The 23623-nt window shown below is 44.0% G+C and overlaps 2 protein-coding genes across 5 annotated transcripts in view; one reads left to right on the plus strand and one right to left on the minus strand.

The window, feature by feature from the left end:
* WNT3 (Wnt family member 3) overlaps positions 1–5791 on the plus strand; it is a 49068-nt gene extending 43277 nt beyond the window's left edge. The window contains exon 5 of one of the 4 annotated variants that reach the window (XM_053212053.1): positions 2469–5791. In XM_053212053.1, the coding sequence (XP_053068028.1) occupies positions 2469–2697 (229 nt within the window). In that variant the 3' untranslated portion in view covers positions 2698–5791. The remainder of the gene's footprint in view (positions 1–2468) is intronic. The other 3 variants (XM_053212054.1, XM_027051999.2, XM_027051998.2) reach the window with 3 other exon arrangements.
* Positions 5792–8408: 2617 nt separating this feature from the next.
* The window catches only part of NSF (N-ethylmaleimide sensitive factor, vesicle fusing ATPase), a 146918-nt gene continuing 131703 nt past the window's right edge, over positions 8409–23623 (minus strand). The window contains exons 18-21 of the mRNA XM_027052017.2: positions 16098–16232; positions 13957–14070; positions 10510–10565; positions 8409–10053 (exon numbers count right to left, since the gene is read on the minus strand). Of these exons, the coding sequence (XP_026907818.1) occupies positions 10008–10053; positions 10510–10565; positions 13957–14070; positions 16098–16232 (351 nt within the window). The 3' untranslated portion in view covers positions 8409–10007. The remainder of the gene's footprint in view (positions 10054–10509; positions 10566–13956; positions 14071–16097; positions 16233–23623) is intronic.

A 23623-nucleotide genomic window follows, 5' to 3' on the forward strand; every position in this document is an offset into this window, starting at 1 on the left:
TGGTGCACGTCTAGGCTGTGCGGGCCTGGAGGCGGGGCCGGGCCTCCCTGAGGCTTGGGGGAACCCAGGTCATGGTCATGGGGAGAGCTCTGGGTGAAGGGGACTCACTCAGCCCATCTGCGAGGCCCCTCCGTGTAGCTCAGGTTACGACCTGGCCGGGATGGAGCCCGGAAAGGCAGCGGGAGGCACTTGGAAGTTGGTGGTACTTTCTTGGTGTCTGAGTAAGTGCAGTGTGGCCAGTGGAAAGAGGACAGAGGTGGCTCCAGCTCCATCATGTACCAGCCGTGGAACCCCAAAGCCCAGTGTCCCCATCTGTACAGTGATGGTGGGAGCCTAACATAAGTGTCGTGAGGCTCAAATGAGCCACCAGGGGTGTATGTTTGTCTGAATCTCCTACTAACAGAGAGGGACAGAGGCCGTCAGAGAGCCGTGACATGAGGGTGTCTTCGTGCGGTGAGATGGTGTCATCACCTGGCCAAGTTTCATTTCTTGCTTCTCACGAGGATAGAAGAGTTAGCAACCGTGAAAGAGCTCACAGGCCCATTGTAGCATGGCCACTATGGCCAGGGGCAACATGGTGTCCCCACCATCAAGCAGGACGTGGCGCTGGCCATTCTGAGAGGGAGCTTTGGGGAAGTCAGAATTTCAGAACACTCACACTGGACATCTGTCTGGCTTACCCATTGCCGGGGTCGGAACACTGAGCCCAGGTCTCTGCCTCCAGGAAGCTTCATGTGTGGCAACTGCAGAGGCTGTAGCAGCAGCAGCCCAGGTCCCATCAGTGGCTCTAGGGGGCTCTAGGGGGTCGTTGGTTCAGACCCGCAGCTGCGTCCCAGCACGTCCCCTCCTCCAGGTGGGCAGCCAAGAAGAGCCATCTGCCAAGCAGAGAAGGAGGTGTCTTGACCCTCAGGCTCCAGAAAATCCCCTGCCTTCCGCCCTTGGGGTTAGTACTGACCCTAAGAGGTATCAGTACATCTTCAGCCCTCTTTTCTCCCATTTCTGAAGAATAGTGTTTTCTCCAACCTTGTAAAAGTGCTACGTAGACACGTTTTCCAGATGCCACGTCTAGGTAGATCGGGTCCCCAGGCCCCTCCTCTCCGTTCACTCTGGAGCCCTTGCTCTGGGACGAGTGGAGGACTCTCTCCCAATGTGGTGCCCTTTGAACACTCTACTTGTTGAGTGATTTGGGACGAACTCTTGAGCTTCTCTGTGCCCTGGCTCCCTCGTTTGTGAACTGGGGACAAGAGCCAGTCCCTCACAGGGTCGTCGTACGGCTGTATACACAGGGCCTGGCACATGGTCCGAGGAGGCGGCAAAGATTCCCAGGCTAAGCAGAGCCGACCTCCGAGAGCAACTTCCCCCAAGCCTGCTGCTTGATCAGAAGCCACAGGCCCAAGATTGGCTGAGACCTGGTTATCTCGCCCATCTTTTCATCCACACTGACGCCATGGGCAAGATGGGAACTTTCAAGACAGGCCGGCAGAGACATGTGCCCTCCACCCGCTGGGTGGGTAGCGAGCCCCAGTCAAATGGCTTTCTACCACAGGAAGGCCAGAGATTCCCGGGCCCCCCTGGGTGGGGAAAACATCTTCTCCATTGCTTGTAGCTTCTGGGTCTCATGCTTTACCACTCATTTCCTCCCTTGGCAAGTACTGGGTTTATTCCTTGTTATTCAGATGTTGTGAGCCCAGTAAGCTGGACAGGTCTCTGGACAAGAGTCAGGTGGCCTGGCTGGCCCCAAGTGTTGGATCCGTCACTAACTTGCTGCAAAACCTTGGACATGTCCCTTTAATCTGGCTGAGCCTCGGTTTCTGCCCCCGGAAAATAATCTTCCCTTGGTCTTGTCAGCTCCCTGAGGAGTGGAGGGTTGATTGGGGATGCCCACGAAAGCGCTTTGGGGCTCAAATCCTTTATGAGATGGAAGTACACAAATGAGTAAGATGTGCACTTTGGTGCTCTCCTGAGAAGGAATTATTCGCAGTTAATTAAATAGACGTGCTCCTGTGTGGACGGCTCATCATCAAACTATCAGTGCGACAGGGAAGCACAGGGCACGGGTCCACTCTTGGTGGGAATGGGGCGGGGGGGGCTAGACTGTCAGGGTTCCCCCGGGGTCTACACAGGGCAGATTCTTGCAAGAGGACAGCTGCCCACGCCCGGGCTCCCTGCTGCCTGAGCTCCCAGCTAGAAGGTGGGGCAGGTAGGATTTGGATCCACATCGGTGGTGGCTAAAGCCCTACCGTTCCTGTTTAAATCTCGCACCCTTCCTCAGCGGCAGGCCCCAAAAGCAGAGGAGGGCAGGGGGTATGGAAAAGCCACTTAAGTGCCCCCGTTAGCCCCCGGGCACACGAGAAGTGTCGAGAAGCGTCGAGGTCGCCTGTCATCAGCCTCGGATCTCAGCCCCCCAACGGGTGGTTTCTCTGAGAAAGGCATTGCGTCTCTTAATTCTTCCTCTTTGTTTTCCAAAGGGCAGTGGGAACGGGTGAAGTGTGTGGCTGGGCAGATTCACCGAAGTCCCATGGGAAGCAGGACCTGGAGCCGGGCTCAGCCCTCAGCACCAGACAGCAAGGAACCCGGACTGTTGCCAGACGCCCGTGCGGTAAATTACCTGGACCCGAGCCGCCCGCTGACGGGGAGGCCCCCCTCGCGCTCTCTCTTAAGTCTCTCACCCTGCTCTGGATGGTGTGTGGTTTTTAAAGAAGGGGCTTTCTCTTTAGTTCTCTAGGGTCTGATAGGAACGGACCCCAGGCTTCTCTTTGCACATGTTAAAGAAAATAAAAAATGGAAAAAAAAAAAATTCTACTCCGACAGAACAGGCTGGGCTACCGTGAGCTCTCTGCCCGGTGGTGAAGACTTCAGCACGGGCAAGATTCTGTTTCCAGACCGCTCCTTCTGGTGATGCGCCAAGACGCCCGTGAGGTGGGAGTTACGAAGTAGGACAGACCCCTGCAGTCTCCTTTTCTCCGTCTCCTCCTGTGCAAATCTGATGTCCTTCCACATTTTGACAAAAGCCATAGGTTGAGCTAGGATAAAGTGGTAGGGAGGCCCAAGGCGATTGTGGGAGTAGGATTTTGAGTTTTGAAGAACCAGGAGCGCTGGGTGGCCTGGTAAGCTGTTTGAAAAGCAGCTGTGTGTTCTGTCTCGTTTTCTCTGTAACCCAGTTCTGCACAAGAGGCTCTTAGGACCTGCAGTCAGAGCCGCTCCCCCTCTTGTTGCCCATTCTGCAGTTTCCACCAGTAACGCGGGACGGTGGGGTTGTTTTGCTTGTTTTGTTTTTGTTGGTTTTCAGAGGATGATGTAAATAGGTTATGTTTCAAGGGGGCCGGCCTTCTGCAGCTCCAGTAGCTTCCTAAAGCAACAAGTGGTACCTTTAGACGGGGCCGTTCAATCCCTCCCAGTCCGGCTCACCGGCAGATTCTCCACAAAAACAAGTCCAGGTAGAGTGGCTGGGAGTCTAGGCCACCTTGGTAGAAGTTAGACAAAGGGTCAGGGAGTGGCGATCTGGTCCCGAAGTTCCAATTTGGTGACTCGTAGACGGGGGACGGGGCCGGGGGGGGGGTTAAAAGTCGCTCCTTCGTCTCCTCTGTGAAGCAGACACGTCTTCTGGCCTCCTTTTCTCTCTTTGGCCTGTGTGGGTAAACAGAAGCGCCGAGTTCTTTAACACGCACCCTCCGGCCTCGCCTGCACGCGGACACCGCACCCATCCGCGCAGTTACCAAGGATCAGGGTTGGGTGTCCGAAGCGGGGCAAGCGGTCACTCGGTCCCTCGGGTAAAGCCTCTCACGGCCGAGTTCGCCTTGCTCTTTGCTGGTCCTCTGGAGCGTCCTGAAGGAGGCTAGCAGAATGGAGGCAGGCGGATCGGACAGTATGAATCGATGCAGCTGTGTCTTAAGGAGAATCGGGAAGAATAGTCCAGAACAAAGTCGTTTCTTCCTTTTCTCCCTTCTCTCTCTGGTCTGCCTCACGCTGACCTAAGGTTCCGGGGTCTTCCCGCTTGCCCAGGCAGGCTTGCCGCCACCATCTAGAAGCCATGCCCGCCCTCTTGAATCCGCTGGCAACGAGCCCTGATAAAGATCCACCCCCCATCCCCTCTCCAGAGAGTCTGAAATGCCCCTCCCCACCTCACCTTAGACTGAAGTTTTAAATCATGTCAACCAGATGATGCTTGCTTTATGTGAGAATTATTTCAGCAGAATGGATACAAATTTTCAAAAACAGTCTTTTCATATCTATGTATTCTATATTAAAAGTGATAAAGTCATGTTTCTGGGGCGTATTCAAGTAGCTGACAAGTAATTATTTAATAATAGTACATTGAGTGCATTGTAATTATTCTTGCCGTAGTCAGGTAATAGTATCCAACAGAAATTTCCTACCAACCTGCTGTATCCAAAGTTTTGTAAAAAGTTGTAGAAGTTGTTGATCTTTTTGATTTTATATTCAAAAAGTCTCTTTTTATAAATATTATTTATTATACAATGTATATACCTTTGAGTTAACTAAGATTATATATTATATAAATATATATATATTTGGAGAAAATATATTTCATCATGCAGTTTTTTTCTGTTAAGTCATTAAAGAGAAGGTAAACAAACTTAAAATGGATACATTGTACCGTGTGTGGAGTTTCCAGATTAATGCTCAGGAGGTCGAGAGTATCCGATTCTGGATGTGCTGGCCTCCACCTGCACCCTTAAGTTAGTGCCCCAAATCAAAGCCATTCCCTCTGTTCTCTAAGCGGGATCATCAGAGACATCAGGGACAGTAGGTCTGATCCACTGCAGGGCTTTCTTACAGGCTTACTTTGCTCTAAGTCAACATCCAACAGATAATTCCCAGTTTTGCAAGTAAGCAGTTGGGCGCTAATGCTTTTCATAGACTCAGGCACCTCCACTGCACAAATTAATGTCACAGACACTCAGAGATGTGGCTCGAGGCCAGCAGACCACGGGGTTGGTTAATCCTTTCCTCACCCATGTTTTCAACTCCATTTATTGGGAAAATAGGATTTGCTCTATTGAAAATGAAACTTGACTGGAAATGGCTCCCCCCGCTGCTAGCTAATCTACAGAAGGGGTAGGTGGGTCAGGAAGATGAAGTGGTGTGCCCTAGCCTCTGGGTGGCCTGGAACAGGTGTCATTTGCATCTTGCGATGGGGCAGAAAGGACTCCCCAGTGGGCACGCTCTGGGAAGGGCATTCTCTCCTCAAAACGCTGCTTCAAAAGGACTCACCTGAGACTCCCAAGCAATGCTTTCTCAACAGTGAGAGGCTATAACTCGGTTTTATGACAACAGACGATCCTTTGGTCTTCAGACCTACCCATAAAATGTCACCTTCGGTTTATGTAGCACGGCTAAAATGCTTTTGCTTTTTCTTTCTCCTGATTTACCTTTATTAGAAGCAAATCTTACTCATCTCACTGCATAGAAAAACATAAAAATAAAGCGGTCTGCCCTGTGTGGTGGTGACGGGCTGTCTCGTGCTACAATTCAGGCCTCTAACCTTCGATTAGGAATGGCTACTACAAGTTCACGAATTTTACTGTGCCTGTTACGTGTCTTTATTTAGTCCCTGAAAAGCTTAAACCACAAAAATGGTGGTATCGGCGGCACAAGAAATCGGACATGGAAAGTATACGGAAATCTCTGTATCTTACAGCCCTGCTCATCTTGTACTTTAACTTCGACAGAAAGCCAATACTCATCTACCCCAGCATTCTGGGTAGTTTTTTTTTTTTTTTTTTTTTTTTAACCTAGAAGATTGCCAAATATTTAAATGGTCCCTATTCATACTTACCAAGGCCATTTGTAATCCTTTCTATGATTAATCATATACTATGATTAAAGAGAACACAGTTTATTGCAGTGCTTGAACGTTCAGTTTCTCCATAAGTATAAATACTAATAAACATCTAAAAACAAGAGGAAGTTTTAAAAAAATAAAGATCCAAGGGGCGCCTGGGTGGCTCAGTCGGCTAAGCGTCCGACTCTTGATTTCGGCTCAGGTCATGATCTCACAGCTCTGTGAGACAGTGCAGAGCCTGCTTGGGGTTCTCTCTCGCGCCCTCTCTTTCTGCCCCTCCCCCCACTCGTGCGATCTCTCTAAAAATAAATAAACTTAAAAAAAAATCTTTGGGTCACCTGGGTGGCTCAGTCAGCTGAGTGTCCGACTTCAGCTCAGTTCATGATCTCACAGCTTGTGGGTTTAAGCCCCATGTTGGGCTCTGTGCTGACAGCTCAGAGCCTGGAGCCTGCTTTAGATTTTGTGTCTCCATTTCTCTCTCTCTCTCTCTGCCCCTCCCCTGCTTGCGCTCTCTCTCTTTCTCTCTCTCTCTCTCAAAAATAAATATTAAAAAAAATTTTAACCTTTAAAAAAAAAAAGATCTGAAAGAGACAATATAATGAGATTCCTTTCAAAGCAGTATTTTATGAAAAAAGGGAAGAAAATGTGTGCATTCAAGGCTGAGGGGAAGAAGAACAAATAAAGGCAAAGGAAAGGCAGAGAAGCAGGGGAGAGATGGTGGTGAGGCTATTCTAGGTGCATCCAGTGACGGTATCCAATGGTCCAGTGGTAGATCCAGGCCACCCTGGGTATGTGGACGGACACGTAAGCTGCAGGTGATCTACATACACACAGGTGAAGTTAATGCAGCAAAATTTATGGTTACTCCGCTGTCATCATTTCTCTTAGCTTAACAGAGAACTTTCTAGGAGGCAAAGAGTTACCTTACCATTAATCTTAAACTCCTCAAATAGTGGGGCAAAGTCAGTTGTGTGGAGAGACCGTATGCTGGGAAAATTTCAAACATGAGTCCTCCTTGCAAATTCTGTCTTCACGGCTCGGGATTCTTGCCCCTCAAAGGTGCTCTGTGCTGCATTGTAAGGCCACATTGTCCGCACAGCACACGGCCTCTGTGGGCGCAGCTCCAGGGCCCAGTCTCAGCACCGCTTGCCAGTGGAGGAGAAACTTAGATCATTTTGCAGCAACTTCTGAAATTTACATGCGTTTTTGAACTTTCATCCACACCTTCCCCAGTGTCGTCTTTGACGAGGCTTATGAATCAAGCGGCCAGGCGAGGAGCATGAAATCTTGCTTTCACCTTTTGTGCTTGGGCTGGGCTGGTTGTTGATCGCTGACTCGGTGCTTCAACAAGTCTGTTAACCAGGACTTCATGATTTACACACTCGAATCTACTCCATGACTTGCTGTGGAAACTTAAAGCGGAGGCTGTTCACTGCAGGTTTTGGGACATGAAAAGACAGCCTTAAGGCAAACCATGTTTCAGATTTTAGCCACCATTATGGTTTTTCTGTTATATCTTTTTAAAGGTATTTGAGTGAAGATGTACAAATAACAGAAAGGAGGAGATAGCCTTTTTTTGAAGTTTTAATTACATTTTCTGACAAAAACTAGCCTGTTCACAGTGGATCCGTATGTGAAGAAACCCAAGGCAGCAGCTGGCTACAGTCTCCTTTGCTTTGTCACTAAGCCTGTGACCTCAGACCCTCTCTTGCTCTGCCCAGCACAGTTCTGGGATAACTTCAAGACCCCACCTTCTCGAGGCTACACAGGGACCAGGGTGGCCTAGGGTCCTCCTAGGAGGTATAGACAACTCCTGGCGAGCTGATCCTGCTGTCAGAGAGGCTCTGAAACTGACCTCTTCCCACTGAGCCTTGCTGATTCTCTGAGCTGCCTTTCATCCCAGCCTGGTCCACCTCTGAAGATTGGGCTTTTAGACTAAGAGATCCTATAGCTCAGAAAAATGAAAAAGGATGCAGGATTCCAAAATGAAACAGGTGAAGAAATCCCACTGAGAGTGTCTGAATCCCTTGGTTTGTGCATTTCACAGGAAGGAGTAATTCTGCAAAACAATTTTCTTTTCTGGAGTATTCCTAACCCATTTATAGCTTTGGTATAACTTGTTTTTTAATAAGGTGCAAATAAGTAAAATAAGTATGGAGATTCTTGTTGCGCATTAACATCTGAAAACATGCTAGTGATCTATTTTTCTTTTTAAATGACTATACTTCCCTAAATAGTGAAAATCAGTTTTTTTTTTTAATGTTTATTTTTAAGAGAGAGAGAGAGAAAGCGAGCAAGCAGGGGAAGGGCGGAGAGAGAGGGAGACACAGAATCGGAAGCAGCTCCAGGCTCTGAGCTGTCAGCACAGAGCCCAAGGCAGGGCTCGAACTCACAAACCGTGAGATCGTGACCTGAGCTGAAGTTGGACGCTTAACCAACTGAGCCCACCCAGGTGCCCCAAACCAGAGATGTTTAAATAAAAACAATCCATCTCCTTAGACTAGTTGTAACAAAGCAAGGAGGGGCTCTTCTGAGCCCCCTCTTCTTCACACATTCCTATCAGTCATACACACTGTTTCATACAAAATACTGGTCTACAGAATGTTTTCAAGTATAGATATTCTTTATTGCATTCCTTCATTTGCATTAAACAATATATTTATATTTTTCAATATAGTTTTGGACAAAACACCAAGAAATCAACCTCATTTAACAAGAGACATAAGTTAATACAATGTGTGCTGCTTTCACAGGAAGAGAAAAGAGGCAAGCTGTAAAACAGATAAGGGAATCCAAGATACTGGCCACCGGGAATCACAGAATTTCACGATACAATCCACTTTTTAAAAAGCCACAAAATAAGCTAGGGATGAAAACCCAAAACAAGACAGATATGACACTGAAGTCAACCAAAAATACATAGATGGCAAGATCTGGAGACAATTTGCCTTCTACCACGGGGACAAATGACAGAGCTACACCTAAGTGCCACTGTGGCAACAAGTCCCTGGGCGGCGTAAAGCCCCTTCAGATGGCTTCTGATTGCCTGTCCCTGCGTTTTAAGCAGCAGTGGGGAGAGAGTGGCCTGCTCTGTAAGTCTCATCACAAATATGATGACCTAATTAATTCCTTTTGACTCCGTTATAAGACAAACCACGGGCTCTCCTTCCCTTTGGAAGAAGAGGGTAGAGGGTAAAGGAAATGTGTTAAATGTACTGGAATGGATGTTAAAAGACTCAGAGGGCAAGGGCTAGAAAACAGTGTCTTCTGGAGAAAAGTGTTTTATTTAACAGATGCTAGATAGTACAGATGGTTTAAAATAAAGGGAGGATAAATTCTAAGTTGTTAAGCTAAGGATACTAATAAGCCTTTAATATTACAAAGAATTGTCCCATTTAGAATTGGACACTAGTAACGTGCTTAAAGTTTATAAATGATTTTATTGTAACGACTCCTTTCTATTTAGGGGTGTACGCTTTTTCCACATGGGTCTTTAACAAGTCTTGAACAACAAGCTACCAAGCGGTAACGGTTAGCAGATTTCTTACCACAGAGCAAGTCAGTAACATTGAGGATATGCCACGGCCAACACAGTAATAATCAGACTTCCTATTAAGAAAGACCTTTTGACTGCAACTTGGAAACATCTCTGAAAATGATTGAGAACAGCATTTCGAAATTCAAAGCCCTGTTCCTTCAGGCAAAGATAACCACCAGTTTTCTGGGAGAACCTAAACCAAATACCCAAGTACCTTTAGTGTTAGCACAGGGGAGTTGTAAGATAATCCCTTTGAACCCACACTTCCAGTCACTCTTCCTGGTTTACATCTAGAAAGTCTTCCTTCTAAGAAGCCAAGTGTTGTCTTGGAACATTGTTAACGTTTATTGAGGGGGTTGGGTGGCAATGGCGGTGGGGAGCTTAAAACGTGTAGTGTTCACAAGTGTAGTACATCACCCGCACTTAAAGACCGAGGAAGAAGAAATCATCTTAGCTTGCATAGAAAGGTAAGCACAGCATTCTAAAGCGAATTTGTACCTTCCACAAAACAGCAGAATATCTGAGTAAGCACAAGGGAGGGAGTTTTATTGCACTAATCATGCAGAGTGAGCACGTGTTGAAGGTAGGGACTGTTTCACTTTGTCCAGGATCTTGAGTTGAGTGAAGATCCCAGGCCATCTTCACCTTGGTCACTTCCCTTGGTCACTGTGTGTGTGCAAAGAGTCCGTTTTCAAAGTCAAGGGGGCTACTGAAAAAGAAATACCCAAAACAAACAAAAAACCAGATGAGGGTCTACAAAAAAAACCATGCATCACAAAATCACTAAAAGCTTCTTAATGGTTTTTCTACGTTTTTCACTATGCATTTGCTATTAGATAAGCATTTCACAAAAGAAAACGGTCATAGCCCCATGCATTTAAAAGCAGGCTCCAATAAATATGTACCATTGAGTTTTTTCCTGCATTGTGACAAGGAAGTTTTGCGAAGCAGGACAAGGAGAACAAACCAACAGAACAACCAATTTCCTTGCTTGGTCTCTCAGGCCTACAACACAGTGAAGAACTCTAATAAATGGAAACAAAGTTGTCCAAGAAAGGTTGAGAATTCAAATTTATACGCACTGTAGAGCAAGTCTTAGAACAGGCAGTGGAATTTAACAGAGTGGTAAGTCTGGCTGACGGTCTTAAGTGTTGCATGTACTTACGCTCCTTCTTCTCTTAAGAGGGCCAAGAATTTTCTCACACGGTATTCGGGATCCATCTAAACACAACAGAAGAAATAAAGAAGATGGGTTAATGGTACCTTCTAATAACTATGCACTTCATGCCAAGGAAATGCGTGGTTTCATACTTCCTCCAGCGCTCTGCTGAGTCACAGAAATGTGTTAACCTGCTCCCTGACCAGCATTCTGACACAGAGCGAAGCTGATGACCTCATTCCAGAGGAGTGAGCGGGATTTCCAAGCAGACAATTGCTGGGCATGAGGTTCCAAATGACCCAGCTGGTCATTCCCGGGCACCTCAGCTGAGTGTCCCGTTAGCTAGCACTGTGTAAGAGGACATGTGTGAGAACAGACAGTGGCCACTCTTGGGGGCTCAAAGGGCATCCAAGTCATAGAACTTATTATGCAAGGTATATAAAACTGAGACCAAAAAAACCAAAATGAAAAAAAAAAAAAAAAAAAGGTGAGACCAAACTTAAAACCAATTGCGGGTGACTAAAAAGCAGCCTACCATCTATTCACGATTGACACGTTAGCTTTTCTTAGCCTTGGTCTCCCTCACATAGTTTCTTCTTTGCAATTAATTAAAAAAAAATTGTGCTGAAAGTAAAAAAAGGAAGAGTGGGGCTGACTCCCCTAACGTGACGCCTGGATAATCTGGGTCTCCCGACAGAAAAGCATCAGGCATGGGGCGCCTGGCTGGCTCAGTCAATGGAGCATACAACTCTTGATCTCCGGGTTGTGGGTTCGAGCCCTGCACCGGGTATAGAGATTACTTAAAAATAGCATCTTAAAAAAAAAAAAAAAAAAAGGCATCATGAGTCCAGGTGAAGATAGAGAAGTTTTGGTTCGGGGGCTAGATTTAGGTTATTACTATTGCTCTCTATTCATTTTCCCTTTATATTCATATTTACTCATTTGTTTAAATATACTTTGTTCCCAGTGGTCAGCCAGAGATGTTATCTAAAAAAATGATGATTAAAAACATCTTTAATTCCTTAAGATGAATTTTTATTGTGAGAAACATGCCTAACTTTTAAAAAATGCTCCCGGGCAGGCGTCTTTCCCCAGAGGGAACTCCCTGCCCTCCAGGAGTAGCTTTCAAACGTCGGTGCGGCTGTGCAGAAAGGTACAATAGGATCCCTCCAACCACAGTTTTGTTTTCTCTTTTTTTAAGATGTCTTCTCTTCTATCTCCAGAAAAACATCCAACAGAAGTTTCAAATGTATCAAAGTTAAGAGGTCAGACTACAAAGGACTAAGAAAAAGTACGAAGAACTAACAAAAGAAACATTTTCCCTCTTTGGGAATAGAATTACATATGAATCAATTGTCAAGTTCTTTAAAAAAATGGAACTGGCTGGAGCTCAGCTGTAGTCCGTACTTGCAGGTCTTTGCCCATTAAATATATTTAATATGTGTGAGCAACGACTTACTGACTTGCCTGTAGCTATGGAATTAAAAGTCAAGAGAAAGGGAGGAAAAAAGTAATCTAGATAAATGACTTTATTCCCTCAGGTGACATCCAGTCAGAGCAGATACTCAGCACTGTGCAAGTTTTAACAGAATCGTGTAGAGTGAACAGAGAGGTAACATGACTTATATTCTGCTCAACTACATGCCTCTTCACTTAGGCTCAGTCTCTCTAAGGCAGATCTAAAGAGAATTCACTCAGCTGCACAAAATCCATTTGACATGAAGGGGTTCAAACTCAGAGGCCTCTGAAGTGTCAGTCGCTGAAGATTAGGCCCGAGTGCCCGACTCTCACTTTCTGCCCCACATACATAGAGCCATTAAGGTGATCACTGACCTGCAGGCATCAAAGGAAGAAGGGGTAGGGACTGGAGAGAAAAACCCACATAGTTTCTTCTCTGCAATTATTGAAAAAAATTATGCTGAAACCAGAAAAAAAAAAAAAAAAGAAGAAGAAGAAGAAGAAGAAGAGTAGAGCTGACTATCTTGACAGATTTATCTTTACCCAAGGAAAGAGCTAATACGTCTGTATATGCACCTTTACCAAGAAGAAGCCTGAGCAAAGTGATTAGCCTGTAACTTTAATTTACTACTCACCATGGAAAATAAATAAATTTCAGTCTGGCTGAAAGTTCAATAGATTAAACTTTAGGTTTCTCAAAGCCACAATTTTGTTTTCAAATAGATGGTCCAGCAAAGATTAAAAAGGCTTCACTTCATGTTCTCAACTTGTTATTGGTCCAAGAGCCTATTTCAGGTGTCGCCGTGAAACTCAGACCTCCCCCCCGCCACCCACTGCTCCCATCGAGTGAACGGCAGGACTGAGCAGTGGCAAACCATGCCAACAGTGCAGCCAGTGTGTCCACCGATAACCTGGGATGGACCCATCTGATGACAGTTTGATGAGCACCCTACTGTGTGTCCGGCTCTGTTCTAGGCACTGTGGATTCAAATAGTGAGTGATCGCCAAGGTCCCTGAACTCACAGAACTTGTAGAAGTACATTTATTATCTAACCAGTATGGCAGATAAGGACAGAAGACACAGGATGGGCACATGCAGGGTGGAGTCCCCAAAAGTAGATGTGCGAAAGTCCCAGAGAAATTTCATCTGTCTTTGTCTGGGTACTAGCCTAGGGCTCAGTTTTCTATGTGATTCTGCATGCTTTAACTCTACAGTAGTTTGCATGAAATTTCTAGGAGCCCAGCCAGGGGGAAATATATAGAGCCTAAGTCGATTCTGTACAATTCAATTAACATGTCCCTTAAAACAGTCTCCTAGACCCCTTTTGGTGTAATGCACAGTAGCTTCTGGACCTCTGGTGAACAACACCATCTTCCTTCCATCGTAATCGGCTGTGTGACCTTGGATAACTCCTCACCACCTGTGGGACACTCAGTACCCTCATCTCTAAAATGGGGGGTGGGGGGTGGGGAGGAACAGCAAAGCAATTGCCCTTCAAAGCCCTTTCTAGTTCTAAGATCTAATGACTCCCTAAGTTAAAATTGAAAGTAACTTCATAATCTTTTCTTCTATTTCTGAATTTTAAGAAGAAAGAAAAGTACCAATAAGTTATTGCTGGTCTCAGAAGCAGGCTACTAATAGCAACTTGAGTTCAGAAATAAGAGAATTATGATAAATTATTCAAAACCCTGTAAAGGTGGGGTGCCTGGGTGGTTCAGTCAGTTAAGCGTCTGACTTCAGCTCAGGTCATCATCTCGCAGATTGTGAGTTCTAGCCCCACATCGGGCTCTGTGCAGACAGTTCAGAGCCTGGAGGCTGCTTCAGATTCTGTGTCTTCCTCTCTCTCTGTCCCTCCCCCACTCATGCTCTGTCTCTCTCTCTCTCTCAAAAATAAATAAACATTAAAACAATTAAAACCTTAGTAAAGGAAATATAAAACCTTTTGGTATATCATGAAGCTGTGTCTGAATCACACAGAGAATGAAGCATCTTACCTGTAGCGACATCTCGATCAACATTAGTAACTTCTTGATTCCTATCCAAACCTTCTTGCCTTTGACTTGCTGTGAAATTGTGGTACGTTCCTTATCTTTGAAGTTGCCCAAAAGCTACAAAAGCAATAAAAATAACAAAAGCACTTTGATAGTAAGTTAATTACAACAACATTAGTTAACAGTCACATTTATCCCTAAAAGAAGAGGGGTAAGAGCTACCTGACTGATTTAAGTTGACAGGATTTTATCACATTTTATTTTATTTATTTTTTAAAATGTTTATTTATTTTTGAGTGAGACAGAGCATGAGCGGGGAGGGACACAGAGAGGAGACACAGAATCTGAAACAGGCTCCAGGCTCTGAGCTGTCAGCACAGAGCCTGACATGGGGCTCAAACTCAGAACGGTGAGATCATGACCTGAGCCGAAGTCAGACGCTTAACCGACTGAGCCACCCAGGCGCCCCGGATTTTATCATATTTTAAACTCCAAACTGACCTTCCTAACCCGTTAGGTAAAATTATGAAAGTGAAAGCTGGTATCCTAAATCCTGTTTTCCTATAGACCTCCATTTAATTTAGAGATATATTTCCTGGCTGTGGGGAAAAAAAACTCCAACCAACCCATAACAAATATCAGTTACAATTTTTGAGTAAATTTTTTTTTAACATTTTTTTAACATTTATTTATTATCAAAAGACAAGAGAGACAGAGTGTGAGCGGAGGAGGGGCAGAGAGAGAGGGAGAGAGAATCTGAAGCAGGCTCCAGGCTCTGAACTATCAGCACAAAGCCCGACGCGGGGCTCGAACTCACAAACTGTGAGATGATGACCTGAGCCAAAGTCGGATGCTTAAGTGACTGAGCCACCCAGGCGCCCCTATATCAGTTACAATTTTTAACATGTGTCAAAGCAGAGACTAAATTTAATTCTTAACCAGCCTCGACACCAGAGCTGCTCACATAGGTAATCTGGAGACATTTATCATATAGAGAATTTCTATTTTGCTGGGAGTATACCCCAACCGCATGGGTCTTGTGGAGTTCAAGAAGCTTTTACCACTGCTGAACAAATCACTAGGTAACATTTTTTTCACAGATCTCATCAAGTCATTTGTGTACACTGATATTAACCAAAAGTTTTAATGAAGAATATAGTTTTTTTAAAAAAATTAAAATTTGGGGTGCCTGGGTGGCTCAGTCAGTTAGGCGTCCGACTTCGGCTCAGGTCACGATCTCATAGTTTGTGAGTTCAAGTTCCGCATTGGGCTCTGTGCTGACAGCTTGGAGCCCAGAGCCTGGAGCCTGCTTCAGATTCTGTGTCTCCTTCTCTCTCTGCCCCTCCCCTGCTCGCACTCTGTCTCTTTCTCAAAACTAACTAAATAAAAACAGTAAAAAAAATAAAAATTGGGGCGCCTGGGTGGCTCTGTCGGTTGAGCGTCTGACTTCGGCTCAGGTCATGATCTCGTGGTCTGTGAATTCGAGCCCGCGTCGGGCTCTGTGCTGACAGCTCGGAGCCTGGAGCCTGCTTCGGATTCTGTGTCTCCTTCTCTCTCTGCCCCTCCCCTGCTCACACTCTGTCTCTCTCTCTCAAAAATAAACATTAAAATAAATGAATGAATGAATGAATGAATGAAAATTAAAAATTAAACTTTGTCATCCTCAAAAAATTTAAGAAAACATTCCTATATTATGAACTTAGTAAAGCAGTTCCTTTTACTTCTGCAGCTTTTTGAAGTCTGTAATGTTTTAATCACGGTTCCGATTTATTAAATGCAGGTAAATGGGCAGAAAGCTGTTGCAAGGGACCGAATTTTCTGCATGCTGATTACTCTACCCTCCCCTTCTCCCATTCCAAGTTTCTGGCCCATGTACCATATGCATCACTCATGGCGGGCACACAGTAATTCATTCCTGGCAGGCTGGGTACTGCTTACACCAAGGAATGGGAGAGTCATTCACTTTCACTGACATTCACCTCTTCCTCAAATTCCTGAAACTACTGAAAGTATATCCCAGGCGCCCCGTTCCAGGTCAGCACAGAAATGAGGCACCGGGTGCAATGTCTGTGGTACACCCTGAGCGTTACTGCCACCCCAGCTCCTGTCGTACAGACAGTTTGCAATCCTTTGACTTTTTTCACCTCCAGAGCTTCCAACAGCTGCTCTCCGGTGGCAATGTTGGGCACATGGATGGTGGTGCTGAAAGCGTTCAACATTTCCATCTCCTGAAGGACATCTTTGCGGCTGGTGGTCCCAATGATAAGAAGCTTGCGGCCCTGCTCATAAGGAGAAAATGTGTTAAAATGCATAGGAGAAGACTGGTCAGGAACCCAGAGTAAGCCTGAACAATATCCATTTATTTAATTGCGGAAATGTAAGTAATTAGGCAAAAGAAAAAAAATTCAAAATTTTCCTCATGAAAATCTAAAGAAAAGTATCAAGAGTATGATTCAGAAAGAGAGATGCTTTCTTTGGAACATGATCCAGAAAGAGACAACAGCTCTTTCTTGTCATTCGTGTCAATAAAATAATGGATGAATCAGGGAGACATACAAACCAAATAAAAAGATATATGTTGAAGTATATGTTGTAATTCATTTCTCACGCCCAACATGGTACACGTAGGGTAGGGATTGGGAAAAAGGAAATGAATGAACAGAAAGTCTGTATCACCCACTTAGCAAAGATTTATTATGCTTTTAAGAAGGAGCAGGGTAACAAAAATTGCTTACATTTATGCAACACTTAACTGTGAAAGGCATGGTGTTGAGTGCTTTACATAACTGTGTCATTTAATATTTTTAAATTTCATTTTTATTTTTAACCCTAGAACATACAAAAAAATGTTTAAAAACTATAGCAGGCCTATGCCACCATTCCCGTGTCCCTCTTTCCAAAGGCAATCATTTTAAACTCTTAGTTTTTCTTCTTGTATGTACCTTCTTTTCTTACAATAACAAGGTGATACCACTATTTTTAGATTTTTGTTTTCCGCTTAAAATAGAATATGATGACTATTATGGAAGATGAAGAAGATTTAATATTAATTTTTTACCACCCACCATGTGTCTCTTTTCTTGTCCTTCCAATGTAGTTATTTTATAGTCTTTGGTTCAATCTATATTCAGTATTTATCATGATTGCATAAATATGATTGACAGCTAAGCCATGTAATATACTATTACATTTCCTTTCTTAGGAAACATTTTATATTTATTAGAGTTAATAACTGCTATTTCACCCTTTGCTTAGTTTACCAGGTGCCTATTATAAGTTCATCCCCAAACACACACAACCATGAAAATCTTTTCAATACATTCAAACATGTCAGGGAATTTTAAAGTTTGTTTGTTTGTTCGTTTAAGACCTCCCTCTCCTAGAGTCCTCTGTTCTCAAAGCTCAGTCTGAACTGATAGCTCTCTAGGCCTGTTGCACAGCTGTAGCTCTAGAACCTTCCTCTCTCCTGTTATATCCCCTACATCCCGGGGTCTTCCCTTTACTTCATTTATTCCCTTTTCCACGGTGCATCTACTTCAATAACTACCAGAGAAAGTGTGCACAGGAGGTGAAAATGTAAAGACTTTGAATGTCTGGAAATGCTTTCATTCCACCATTAATACTGTCTACTCCACACGTGACAGTTTGGCTAGGTAGAGAGAACAAGCCTCAATATAATTTTCCCTCCAGAATTCTGAAGGCATTACTCTATTGCCTTTTAATTTTCAGTGTTGCTGGCTAGAAGACTGACGCCATTCTGGTTTTCTGACTCTTTGCTTCTACTTTTTTAATTTTTAAAGGATCTTTTTCTCATCCTTATATTCTATAATTGCAAAATTAGGTACTTTGAGATAAGTCCTTCTTTACTCATTCTGCTGGTGCTAGATGGGTCCCTTCTAAACTGGAAACCTCTAATCATTCAGTTTTAGGAAATATCTTGGATTATTTCTTTTCATTCATTTTCTGTGTTTTTCTGTCTTTGTTTTTTGCCTCCCTGCCTCACAGAATCTCCATTAGTTGCATACTGGTCTACTAAGACTAATCTGTTATAGTTCTTTTCCTTTTTCTTGCTCCTGGTTTTTATTTTTTTCTCTTTCTAATGCTTTTTGGGTTAGCATCAACATCATCTTCCAAATTTATATTAAGTTCTTTGTATATTTTCATTTCTAAGCGCTCTTTCTTGTTTCTTGAATGCCTTTTTATTATATCCTATTATATTTAATGGCTATGATGCCTTATTTTAAGTCTGTGTGAATCCTATTGATTTTATAATGTTTTCTTCTGTTCTCTGCCTAGTCCTTGTCTCCCTGGAGTTCCTTTTTTCCTATTTGTTTACTGTAGGTTTTCCTCAAGTATCTTGGTGATTGTTGGATGACCATTCAGATTTAAAAATTAAACTAATGACTGGAAGCTCTGAGTCTGAGGGCTTTAATACAGGATGATCAGATAAGACTTGGCTGATTATTGGGAGTCCTTCAAAGGTCAAGATGTGTACATTTTTCCCAGGGAAGAATCTTCCTCCTTCCTGAGGGCTCTAAAGGCTAGTTTCCAGCATTCTGGGAGTCGATGGGGGAAGGGGTCTGGGTATCTCATCATACGATATGAAGACTCCCATTTATTCCTATTTACAGTATGGCATCTCTTGAGATCAGTGTCTCATTTACTGTTCATATAATCCTGACAATTAAGTACTCATGTTATCTCTACTGATGAGGCTATTGAATCTCACAGATAGAAGTAATTTGTTCAAGGTCAAACAACTAATATATAATGGAGACAGGAATGGAAACCAGATCCAGAATCCAAAATTGTATACTGCTTTCTTCATGAAGAAAACACATTAAAAAAAACCAAAACCAAAAACCATTTACTTGGAAAATGGAAGAGGAACACATTTTAAACTATGTCACTAGATTGATGGTACACACTCATTCCACAGATGAGCCTTTAATACAACAATTAAACCTATTCACGGATCTTAGAAACGCATGATGTTAAAATAAATTATTATGTGAAAATTAAAATGAACGCAGGAAAAGATGTTAAGAAATTGAAGATCAGACACCAAAACAATTTCAATTTGGGTTTTGTAAACATTACACCACTACTATCAATAAGGCATACCAGCCATTCACAGTTTTATTCATCGTTTTTGTCCACCTACTGTGCCAATAATGGAAAATGAACCACAGGCATTATCAAAGAAACACAGGCATAAACAAAGGCATATCAAAGAAAGCTGAGCCCTTCTGGCACAATTAGTGACTGGCATATCAGATGACTGTGCAAAGACTATGGGGTACAAGTATATTTGTGGGGTGCCTGGGTGGCTCCGTTGGTTAAGTGTCTGACTCTTGATTTAGGCTCAGGTCATGATCTCATGGTTTGAGACGGAGCCCCTTGTTAGGCTAATGTGCTGACAGCACGGAGCCTGCTTGGGGTTCTCTCTCTCTCTCTCTCTCTCTCTCTCTCTCTTTCTCTCTGTCCCTCCCCTGCTTGTGCATGCACAGTACTTTCTCTCTCAAAATAAACAAATCCACATTAAAAAAAAAAAAGAAGTATACCTGTGGAGTTTAATTGAAGGATAATCATTACTATTCTTCAAGACATCAACTATCTAAAAACCAAACACGTTTTCAACAGAGCTTCGTCAAGCTCCCAGATGAATGTGGAATAGACATTGTATATAGAGAGAGACAGCTATGAAAGAGATGATGACGATCCAACATGGACAGGTGGGAGGTATTATGCACGGGATGTCGTGGTAGAGGGAGGGAACATGTGGCACAGAAACCTCTCCTGCTCCTTCTCTGGAACAGAGTCTTAAGGAATGAGTAGGCTGATTAGGAAGATGAAGGGGAAGGCTATTCCAAGCCAGAAGGAGCAGAAACACCTAAGTCTGAAGGTGAAATAACAAAACCTGGGGAGCTGAGGTAATTACAAACACAAACACATCCACACTTCCGCTATCACAGAGGAGTGGTGCTCTAACATTCAGCACGAAATTCCATCTGTAAACTTGGGAAGGGATCTCTGAAGGCCAACAGATGCTAAAGGCCACACAGGCTGGTGGAGCTGCCTTACAATGAAAGGTAACTGACTGTTATCTCTCCTTTTCCTTAGGTTTTTAATGTTCATAATTCAAATTCCCTCCATTCAGCCCATAATTCAAACTCCCTCATCTTGCCTTCTCTCAAGGAAGGCAGCGTTGGCCCTAGAAGAACAGCACTGAGGAAGAAGCTTTTTACTCCAGAAAGACGGAATTGCCATTTTCCTAGCGAAAGTTTCTCTAACGTTAACAATGACTATGCTCTTCGGAGTGCTGAAAGACTGGGAAACGTAGAGCACCTTATAATGGAAACACTAATTTATGTTTTGCTTTACTTCTTGTTTAACAAGACTGCAAACACTGCAGGGAGGTCATGACCCAGGCGAGTTCAGGCCTTGACTTGTAAAGCATCATCTTTAAGAAAACACCGAAAATCATTACCAAATAATTAAATTGTGTTGGGTCATTTTGTCTATTAATTAGTGGTAATGCTCATGAGGAAGCTTTATCATGAAAAAAACTGAGTGTAATAAATCATATTGGAGAACATTTTGGAGGAAAAGCTGCCAGCAGCATGTAATAGGAAAGTCAGCTTTGAAAATAAAAGTAGAGCTCAACCCAAGAGGGGAAATCCAACTGGTTAATGTGTGGCTCCTAGGCTTAAGTCTACAGCATGGAAACATGCCCCTTGGTGGAAAGAAAAAAAAAAAAAAGAGTGATAACTTATTTGAAGGGAAAAAAAACTGTTCCCAGCATACTCTTTACTGAGATTTGCTAGTTCCTGATACAATAAAGAAACAGGCCTAAATAAAATGACTATCTGCCAATCGGATTATGATAAACATTGTTCCAAGGTTAAGTAAGTATTAGTTAACTAATTCTTGGTACCATAAGAAGCAACTCAGGTGAAAACATTACCATGAAAAAGGCAGGGCTCAGTCAGGTGTTGATCCTTCAAAAAAACACTTCTTTACATGATGAAGAATGAACAAAGTACTAAGCAGTATCTAAGCCTTTTGCCACACAAAGGACTAACCAGATAATCCACACCCTTTCAGAGGTCCTGCCCATTGATTGGCCCCAATAAACTGATTTGTAACAAAAGTTCATGTGGAAGAAAGCTTTTTTTTCTTAAATAAAAATGCCACCAATATAATACTGCAGTGAAATGGAAGGGCTGATTTTAACCTGTGAACAAAAGTAAAGTCAGTTATGCAGTAAAGAAAGGCCATTCTTTCCGTATCATTCAATGCTGAGCAAGTGTAATACACCCTTGGTAAGAAGAATTAACTGTGAACAATTGGAAACCCTGAAATGGATTAAGAAGTGAGTTTAAAAGTGCAACTCAAAACTGCTGTGTGCCGGGGGCCTTAAACTTTATGTCGATTGTTAGAATTTGAGGTTTTTGTAACTGAGAGTGAAAATGTTCAGAATAGTAAGGATTTCTAAGCCCAGTAAGCAAAAGACTCGTTGATCAGACCATTACCAAGAATTTATTCTGTTCAGATATTTATGGAATTATGAGATTTGATTTGTGTCTTCCAAGTGATTATAATTTAGCTGGGAAGAGCAAATAGACATTCAGGATGTGTACCAAGGAACACATCAGCAAACACAAACTAATAATGGCTGTGGGAGCACAGCATAAGGGGATAGTTTTATTAGAGTAGGTTCCTCTAGGAAGATTCCCGTAGTACTGTAGGGACACTGACAGAGAGGAGGCCCTGGAGGAGACGGGACGGGTCTCTAATGCTACTAAATCCTATGTGGGTGGTGGAGGCAGCTGAGCCAGGGCACTAAGTCTTTTTAGAGAGGGGAGTGGGCAGCCACTAAAAGGAAGACTCAGAATGCTAAACTAAGGAAGGAGATTTAGTATAACAAGCAACAGGAAACTACAGAAGGCTCTTGAGGAGGCAGAACGGCGATGGAGAGAGAGAGGATCCTGGCAGCTGGAGGCAGGCCGGTCTGGGGGCCCGCAGGAAGCTGCGGCACCAATGGTGTGCCGGCACTACAAGTCAGCGTGCCCAGGAAGGATCCGCGCTGTCCCACCAATACCTCACACACGCCGTCCTTTTGAAGGCAAGCCCAGGGCTGGCAGAAAGCAAAGGAGGAGAGGCAAGTCCCCCCAATGGCGAGGTGGTTTAGTGAGGTAGCAAAAGGTCAGGCTCCATCATTCATAATCGTGTGATTTGGGGTAGATGATTTAACTTGAGTACCTGTCTCCTTCCCAACCATACAAGTGGGATACAAATCCTATCTATACCAGCTCGGGTGAAGAATGCTTGGGGAAGGGGGGGTCTTGGCCATCGCGGTCGGAGGAGGCCAGAATGAAAGGAGACACAAGCTTGAGTGCATAGGTCTTGAGAGGAACCTGAAAAAGCATTCTCTGCCTAGGATGTCGGGGTCCCGTAAGGTTAGGGTTAGGTCAGGGTCAGGTCTCGTGGGCGAGCAGTGGGGTGCCTGGAAATCCCTGTCCTCCCAACACAGGGCCCTGGCAGCAAATGATGCACAGAGAGTGCATTCTCCCAGAGAGCCAACACTTCCTCTTAGGGGAAGATGAGAGCTCCAATCTTCAGCTTGACTCAGGTGGCAGTGAGGCCCAGTCGGGGCCCAAACGAAAGATCAAACACCCCCTGGAATCGTGGAGTGGGTGAGAGTGAGTGGCCTCGTCAAGAAGCTTCTGAGGGAAAGGTCTGCTCAGGGCAGGGGTGTGAAGGAGCATTCCTGGTAAGCCGTGCTTTAGTCCACCCCTTACCCTAGCTTCATTCTTGGAATGGGAATAATTTCACACATTTTTACTTAGTTTGTATTAGCCAATACAGAGACCTTTAAAAAACATTCTACCTACCATAGTGCTTGTACAACTTTATCGCTGCATTTATTTGCAAGTCTGAATCTTGTTCCTAGACTATCAGCTCCCTGGGGGTAGGAGCCGTGTTTCATTCCTTGTGGTTGTGAGCACAACATGCCTGGTGCACGGAAGATACTCCTATGCGCCCTCCGCCTAGAATGCTCTTCCCTTATACATCCACGTGATTCTTTCCCTAATGTCAAGGCATTGCTTGCACGTCACCTCTTCCACTGGGGCCACACAACCCCCCATGCTCCGCCATTTAAAACCAGTCTCCCCTTCTTCATCTCCCTTTATCCTGCTCTCTCTTCCACTGTATGGTTTAACATGCTCTATATTTTACTCATTTACTACTGTCTTTACTTGTTTATTGTATTAACTGCTGGTCCTCCTTCGGGAGGACAGGAGTTTTGTCTGTTGGGGTTTATTGATATATCCAGGGCCAGCATAGTGCCTTGAACATACTGCGAAGTGAGTAAATTTGTGTTGAACAAATGAGCGGTGATCTCATTGTCGGCTTCAAGGGCAGCAGATCACTCCTTCCTTGTTACAGTCTCTCTTCTGGCCCTGGAGAAATGCACGTTATGCCAGTGTTCAACAGGAAAGTTAACTATCTACCATTTCAGAGTCTATATCTTGGAGCCTCACGTGGTGAATGCTAGAACAACTTTTCAAGAAAATAATCCAGAATGAGCGGCACGTATGCTACATTTACAACGTAAGTAGATGCCATAAGGCTGTCGTCTCTCTCTTTTAATCAAGTGATCGAT

The sequence above is a fragment of the Acinonyx jubatus genome, chromosome E1, assembly GCF_027475565.1.
Source record: "Acinonyx jubatus isolate Ajub_Pintada_27869175 chromosome E1, VMU_Ajub_asm_v1.0, whole genome shotgun sequence".
Taxonomy (NCBI): Eukaryota; Metazoa; Chordata; class Mammalia; order Carnivora; family Felidae; genus Acinonyx; species Acinonyx jubatus.